Genomic DNA, 8,030 nt, shown 5'->3' with positions numbered 1-8,030 from the left:
AGGCTGGGCACGGTGGCTCATGCCTATAATCCCAGCACTCTGGGAGGCCAAGGTGGGTGGATCACTGGAGGCCAGGCATTAGAGACCAGCCTAGCCAACATGCTGAAACCACATCTCTACTAAAAATACAAAAATTAGCCAGATGTGGTGGCGCATGCCTTTAGTCCCAGGTACTTGGGTGGCAGAGGCAGGAGAATTGCTTGCACCCAGGAGGTGGAGGTTGCAGTGGGCCAATATCGCCCCACTGCACTCCAGCCTGGGCAACAGAGCAAGACTCCATCTTGAAAAAGAAAAAAAAAAAAAGAAAAGAAAAAGAAATGTATAGTCTGAAATGCAAAGTCTGGCTGGGTAGGCAGAGCTAGTGAGCTGACACTAAATAAGCTACAGTGTGGACTCTAAATGCAATCATTAATTTAGGTCTTTAGCGGGAGGGAGAGGACTTTACTTGTGTCTTCCAAAATGAGGAGGGGGACAGATTTCGGTAAGTAGAGCAGAATGAGGGCATTTCAGAAAAGGAAAAACATTTGTCTATCTGCTGTAAGGGGACATGAAATGGTAGATGCCTGGGACATGGTCACCTGCCCGAGGAGCAAGGGAGTAATAGAACAAACCCAGCATGAGATACCATCATCTGAAGCAATTTGTGGCAGCATCTCTCTCTGCGGTTACCACACCATCATCTCATTACTTCACCAAGCTGAGTGCATGAGGAATTTTCCATATTACTAATGGGGTCGCAAAAAATCTAGTGTTTCCTATTCAGTGAGGGCTGAAGTTGGGAAAAATAGGAAATCTTCTTGATTATTTTTTCCCTTTGGAAATTAGGGGACAAAACATGGATGATGTTATGGTTTTGGTGGATTCAGAAGAGGAGGAGGAGGAGGAGGAAGATGCTGCAGTAGAGGAAGAGGAGGAAGCACATGAGAGAGAGGAGTTGCCAAAAGAAATACCTAAGCAGGACCACATTCACAGAGTGACCGCCTTGGTGAATGGGAACATAGAACAGATGGGGAATGGATTCCAGGATCTACAAGGTAAGCTCTTTTTCCTTCAACAAACAAATAAACAGAAAACAAGCAAAGGCATGTTGGCTCATGCCTATAATCCCAGCATTTTGGGAGGCCAAGGCGGGAAGATCACTTGAGCCCAGAAGTTCGAGACTAGCCTGGGCAACATAGTGACACTCTGTCTCTAAAAAAAAAAAAAAAAAAGTAGGCCGGGCGCGGTGGCTCAAGCCTGTAATCCCAGCACTTTGGGAGGCCGAGACGGGCGGATCACGAGGTCAGGAGATCCAGACCATCCTGGCTAACATGGTGAAACCCCGTCTCTACTAAAAAATACAAAAAACTAGCCGGGCAAGGTGGCGGGCGCCTGTAGTCCCAGCTACTCGGGAGGTTGAGGCAGGAGAATGGCGTGAACCCGGGAGGCGGAGCTTGCAGTGAGCTGAGATCCGGCCACTGCACTCCAGCCCGGGCGGCAGAGCGAGACTTCGTCTCAAAAAAAAAGAAAGAAAGAAAAATTAGCCAGGCATGGTGGTGTGCACTTGTGATCCCAGCTACTTGGGAGGCTGAGGCTAGAGGATCGCTTGAGTGTAGGAGCTCGAGGCTGCAGTGAGCTATGATCACGCCACTGCGCTCCAGTCTGGGCAGCAGTGGGACACCTGTCTCAAAAAATAAACAAAAAACAAAAAAAGCCCACAAACCTCTGAACTGCTGCAGTGAGCTTCTCAGCAGGAAATCTCCAAGGGGTGAGTTTGGTTTTGTAGAGGCTGGGGAAGATAGCTAAACTTTAGTCTAGAACCTGAGCCTGCTATCAACTACCAACATGAAAATCAAATTGACAAACTCTTATCAAGGTCCTGGTCTAGGGTAGGCACAATATTGTCATTGTGGGAGAACAGAAAAGAGAAACTGGTAGTGTCTTCATGCAGGGAGCTTTACAAGACCAGTTCAGGCCAGGTGCAGTGGCTCACGCCTATAATCCCAGCATTTTGGGAGGCTAAGGTAGGTGCATCATTTGAGGTCAGGAGTTTGAGACCAGCCTGGCCAACATGGTGAGACCCCCCATCTCTACTAAAAATACAAAAATTAGCTGGGCATGGTAGGTTCTTGTAATCCCAGCTACTTCGGAGGCCGAGGCGGGAGAATCACTTGAACCCGGGAGACGGAGGCTGCAGTGAGCCGAGATTGAGCCACTGCACTTCAGCGTGGGTGACAGAGTGAGACTCTGTCTCAAAAAAAAAAACAAAAACCAGTTTAGGTGAACAAACTAAAACCCACAGGGGAAATGGAAACAGGAGCAAGACTGAACCAACACTTTGAGAGAGCAGTAGAAGAGCTGTTGCAGAAAGATATTTGATTAATTGCCTGATGGATAATATTTAAAAATTATAGGCTCATGCCTGTAATCCCAGCACTTTGGGAGGCCAAAGTGGGCGGATCACTGGAGCCCAGGAGTTTGAGACCAGCCTCAGCAACATGGCAAAACCCGTCTCTACTAAGAGTACAAAAAATGAGCTGGGTATGGTGGCATGTACCTGTAGCCCCAGCTACTTGGGAGGCTGAGGTGGGAGAATCCCCTGAGCCTAGGAAGTCGAGGCTGCAGTGAGCTGAGATGGTGCCACTGAACCAAAAATTATAGGACCTCAGAGAAAGATAAGAGCCTGGAGGGGTGCACTGGTCAGGGGAAGCTTTATGGAAGAGGTGGACATGAAGCAAGGCTTTAGGACGGCTGAGCTGGAATAAGCAGAAAGGAGAGAGGGTGTTTCAGGTGAGGGCAGGGGCGTGAGCAGAGGACATGAAGGATGGCTGGTATCAAGCATGCCTAGAGGTTTTGAATGTAGAAAACAGGTGAAAAGGGGAAAATACACCCTACCCCACCTTCTTCTCCATGAGATCCCATTCTGTGACTCACCAGGAAAGGACTAGAAATCACTGAGATGATTGATGACTGATGGTTGAAATAGAATCACACTCTGATTACAAAGCATTGGGTTTATTTCCCCCCTGTGCAGATGACAGCAGTGAGGAGCAAAGTGACATTGTTCAAGAAGAAGACAGGCCAGTCTGAAGAAGACGATGGTCCATGGTTGTCTTGCTCTGAAAGCTTGGAAAGCTACACTGAAGATGAGCTCTTCATTCAGCTTTGACTCGACCTGCACACCCCTGGCCGGGGCTTGCACTAGCAACATTTGGGTCTCAGCAAAAAACAAAACCAAGCACACACACCTTTCCTTCCATGTATTGAAAAACGTTGGTTTGATTTGCTCTAAGTTTTCCCGATGATGTTTAAAAGCTTTGAGAAGGAAGGCTGCTTTGGTGTCTGAGGTGCCACTTCTGCTGTGAACCCTGGCTTTATCCAGGTTGATCTACTGTGATAGATGCTTATTTGGAGGGAGCAGAAGTCAGGGAAGCACTGGGTCTTGGTGCCTTTTGCCACTTTTTTTCTTTTTTTTTTTTGAGACTGAGTCTCCCTCTATTGCCCGGGCTGGAGTGCAATGGCACGATCTCGGCTCACCACAACCTCCACCTCCCGGATTCAACCGATTCTCCTGCCTCAGCCGTGCCACCATGCAAATATCAATTCCTTGGAACAGGTGAAGTTCCAGGTACCAATGCCAATCAGAGGAAGGCAGTTTGGTTCAGGCTTTGGAGTTAGAAACACCTGAAGTCGAATCTGGGCTCTGTTGCTTTCTTCTTTCATGGGCTAGGGCACGATTCTTTACCTGTCTCGGCCTCAATTTCCTCACCTATAAAATAGATGAGGAAATTGCTCACTTATTGTTGTCTCGTTCGGAAAGCTTGGAAAGCTACATTGAAGATGAGCTCTTCATTCAGCTTTGACTCGACCTGTACCCCTGGCGGGTGCTTGCACTAGCAGCAACATTTGGGTCTCAGCAAAAAAACCAAGCACACACATCTTTCCTTCCATTTATTGAAAAACATCTTTGTAAGATCCATTCATTCAAAAACATAATCCATTTATTGAAAAACATCTTTGTAAGATCACCTGCTAAATATGAAAATCTGACTTGAATTTGTACTATTTAATATTGAGTATCTGCTCTAGTGGGCGGGACCTAGGGCTTAAAGGGGAACTTCCTTTCTCCAATTCTAGGAACTGGGACTCTAAGATGAGAAACTGGTTGTCTGAAGTAACCCTGCAGGTGTGGTCAGGGAAGGTCTGTTTTCTTGGATGAAGGAACTAAACTAAGCATATCAGCACTGTCTTAACCATTTTTATTTCCCTGGAGATAGAATTCTTTTAAAAAGAGTTAGGGAGCTGGTAATAGGAAGTGCCTTTCATTATAACCACATTTTGCAGAGCTTCATATTTATATACAAGCCTCCTAGGTGATACACTATTAGCTTGCAGACTTTCCTATGCTTCATTTCTCCTGTTGCTTTCAAAGAAGGCAGGAGACATGTTTAATAACGGAGTATCTGGTGATAAGAACTGCTTGGGCAAGCCAGCTCATCTGGACTGTTTCTCAATCTTGGAAATGGGAAGAGGAAAACTTGTTTCCTTCCTGCTTCTTAAGGATATTCTGAGGGTACACTGATCAATAACACTAAATTTGGAATGAAAATACCATGTGATGAGTTTAGCCTGCTGATGCTTCCAGTAGATCCTTGTATAGTTTCAATATTTAAGTTTTCTGATTTCATATAAATTTCTTAAAGTCAAGGATCTTGTAAGGGTGCAGTGGATGTTTGCTAAATATGAAAAACTTACTTGAATTTGCACTCTTTAATGTTGCGTATCTGCTCTAGTGGGCCGGACCTAGGGCTTAAAGGGGAACTTCCTTTCTCTAATTCTAGGAACTGGGACTCTAAGATGAGAAGCTGGTTGTCTGAAGTAACCCCGCAGGTGTGGTTGGGGAAGGTCTGTTTTCTTGGATGAAGGGACTAAACTAAGCAAATCACTAGAAGTATGCCCTGTCCCCTGCTCAGAACATTGGGGAGCTCAAGAGTGGGCTGCAATGTGCACCCCTCAGGAATAGCTGTGCATTGCAGTTCTACTGGCTTTTGGCTTTTTGTCTTTTGCTGCAAGGCACCCACGTACTTAACCATTCTCAACAGTGTAAATCAGTGTCGTTTTAGAATGAGATACTCGGCTTGCTTCTAAAGTCACTGAATACTGAGTGAGTCTCTCCTTTAGAGTCTTTGGCAACCAAATTCCAGAACTTAAGAGTCTACTACTCAGAGGCAACAAGATTAAAAAAATAAAACACAAAAATTGTTGAGGTGAAAAAAAAAAACAACCCTAACTGGGAACACAGAGAATGTTTTGTAAGATCACTGGGATATTTTCCACAACTTCCTCTTCTCTTGCACACACATCTGTTGATAGGAAATATTTGAGGGTTTTTCCACTACCAAATGGGAGCTTCATGGTCCTGGTGCCAAACACTATAAACCTTTGACCAGCTGAGCTGTGACTGCCGTCACATATCTGAATGCTGTGTGCACATTAATATCCTGGGTCAGGTAAAATCCAGGTCTTCAAGTTTTAAGGATTTTTGAAGAATTCGGGCTTCTTTAAGACGATCCATGCCCAAATCCACAAGCTTGTTGACAGCGGATTACAGTTTGTGTGGCAAAGTCTGAGTTGTTACACTGTGCTTTAAAAAAAATCTTATCTGCATGTATTGTTAACTTAGAGACTGTGAGATCTATTGATCAGGACCAGGAAGATAAACACTTCAGGTCCGTTGCAACTGACTTTTTTCTTGTTTTTCTCAAAACCTGGTGGACCCCGGGAAGGGAGCCTCCACAATTCTGTAGCTTTGATATTGGCTCCAATTCTCACAAGCACATACAAGCCCCATAATTGCCGCAGGAAAACACAAGATGGAAAATTGCAATAACCCATGCACTGAGACTTAGAAAATCATCCTTACTAGGTAAAATGTATTATGATGCAATAAGGGCCAACTGATATTTCTCACGTTGGGACTGGCCAGGAACTGCTGCAAAGAAAAAAAAGCAGCTCCTTCTCCATTATTTACATTTTAAGATGTGGTGGGGGAAGATTGGGAGAAATTAATCCTGAGGTTATCATATGCATTTTTTAAAAGATAATGGAATAAAGCTATTTTTAAGTAAGTGCTTTTGTGATCTTGATTGAGACCTGCTTAGTAAATTGAAAGACTTGGAAAAACGAACTTGACAAAAAAAAAATTTTTTTTACTAGCTTTTTAAAAATTAGTAACAATATTCTTCTCCGCACCTCAGCCCCGCTTTTTTTTTTTTTTTTTTTTTTCTTGAGACAGAGTCTTGCTCTATCGCCCAGGCTGGAGTGCAATGGCAAGATCTCAGCTCACTGCAACCTCTGCCTCCTGGGTTCAAGTGATTCTCCTGCCTCAGTCTCCCAAATAGCTGGGTTTACAGGCGCCAGCCACCATGCCCAGCTAATTTTTGTGTTTTTAATCGAGATTGGGTTTGGCCATATCGGCCAGGCTGGTCTCAAACTCCAGACCTCAGGTGTTCTGCCCGCCTAGGCCTCCCAAAGTGCTGGGATTACAGGCATGAGCCATCGTGCCCTGCGTCCTTACCCTTTTATTCTTTTCCATGATGTGTACATAAAAATGAGGCCTGTTAGACTCCAGGAATCGAAGGAATTTGGAAGACAAAAAGTGGAGACTCAGAAAATTAGAGAAAAGTGGGAGGAGGGAGGCTGGACAATAAAACGGGGGTCCTCAGGAGGCAGGAAATTAGCGATTAAATGGGAGCAGAGGTGGAGGAGGCCGACACTGGTGCCAGAGATAGAAGGTGGAGACCCAGAGGAAGGGGTGTGCTGGTCCGTTTTTAAAATTAGGAAACATAACAAATAGCCAGTGGAAAATGAAGGGTGAGAACGGGACAGGCTAAAGTGAAAATGGGCGGCGAGGAAGGGACAGGTAGCCAGCGGAAAACGGGGAGGCTGAGAAACCGGCAGGTTCAAAAAAAAAAGAAAAAAAAACCGGCCAAGCGGGGTGAACAGGAGTGTAACGCAGGAGGCCAAACGGGACACAAGGAGGACGGGACACAAGAAGGAAGTACCCAGGGCTCATAAAACAGGGGCCCGGGTAAAAAAAACCAAAACATCAAAACGGAGAGACCATGGCGAAAAAGAACACGGGAACCTCAGTTACCGCAGAAAACACAGGTTGCGTTAGAAAGCAAAGACGTTTACAATGGAACCACTGCGATCCGGAGCTCTGGGACCGGTGACCGGGAAATGGAGAGGGCACTTGGAGGGAAGTGAAGAAAGGCGGGGAGAAAGGAATGAGAAGCGCGAGAGTGACTTGAATGAAGCTGACACCAAGAACCGCGGGAAGAGCTTGGACTCGAAGCAGGAAAGGGAAGCGCTCGAGCCGGGGGTAAAGGGAGGCATTTTGAGGACAATGAGCTGAGCTCAGTAAGAAATCCCCAAGCCACTGACACTACCGGGGACCGGACAACTAAGAAATGGGGTCTTTCAGGCAGGAAAAGCCTCCATGACGACTCTTGCCCTGGCCCTGGAATGTTAGAAAGGGGGCGTCTGACCCAAGCGAGCCATTTCTTGAGGCTATGCAGGTACACAGGGAGCAGCTTTCTCAGGGGGACGGGGACAGGAGAGGCTGTCGCAGTAGGTAGTTAAGGGGACAGTCTTCTTCCGAATCGCCCCTGCCCCGTTTTTTATCTCGTTCCCACCCCCACCCCGGTTTTCACCCTGCGCTCCTCTTCCCACTGCCCCGTTTTCTCCTCACTTCCCTCTCCCATTACCAGAGCCATTGAGCGGCCCCCCTTGTTTTACCCTAGCCTTGACCCTCGCCGCACCCCCCTCCATTCTTATTCATGTCCTCCCCCAAGCCCCAGCACCCGGTTATTACACTTTCCTTCCACTCCCTCTCCCTCCGCATTTTCGCCTAAGCCCAGCTCTCCCCCAGGTTTCTTCTCGGCCAGTGTTCCCTCCACCCTATTTCTCCCGCCCCCATTTTTACCCGTTCCCCCCTCATCGGGCTTCGCATGGCTCCATTTTCACCTGCCCCTCCCCTCGACTTCGCT

At 46.6% G+C, this 8,030-nt stretch overlaps 1 protein-coding gene across 1 annotated transcript in view; it reads left to right on the top strand.

Annotated features, from left to right (window-relative positions):
* The window catches only part of VSIG10 (V-set and immunoglobulin domain containing 10), a 59,480-nt gene extending 53,373 nt beyond the window's left edge, over positions 1-6,107 (top strand). The window contains exons 8-9 of the mRNA XM_011928739.1: positions 826-1,034; positions 3,014-6,107. Of these exons, the coding sequence (XP_011784129.1) occupies positions 826-1,034; positions 3,014-3,069 (265 nt within the window). The 3' untranslated portion in view covers positions 3,070-6,107. The remainder of the gene's footprint in view (positions 1-825; positions 1,035-3,013) is intronic.
* Positions 6,108-8,030: the final 1,923 nt, after the last annotated feature.

Source organism: Colobus angolensis, unplaced genomic scaffold, assembly GCF_000951035.1.
Source record: "Colobus angolensis palliatus isolate OR3802 unplaced genomic scaffold, Cang.pa_1.0 Scaffold79, whole genome shotgun sequence".
Classification (NCBI taxonomy): Eukaryota; Metazoa; Chordata; class Mammalia; order Primates; family Cercopithecidae; genus Colobus; species Colobus angolensis.
This window is presented reverse-complemented; position numbering and strand designations above follow the sequence as displayed.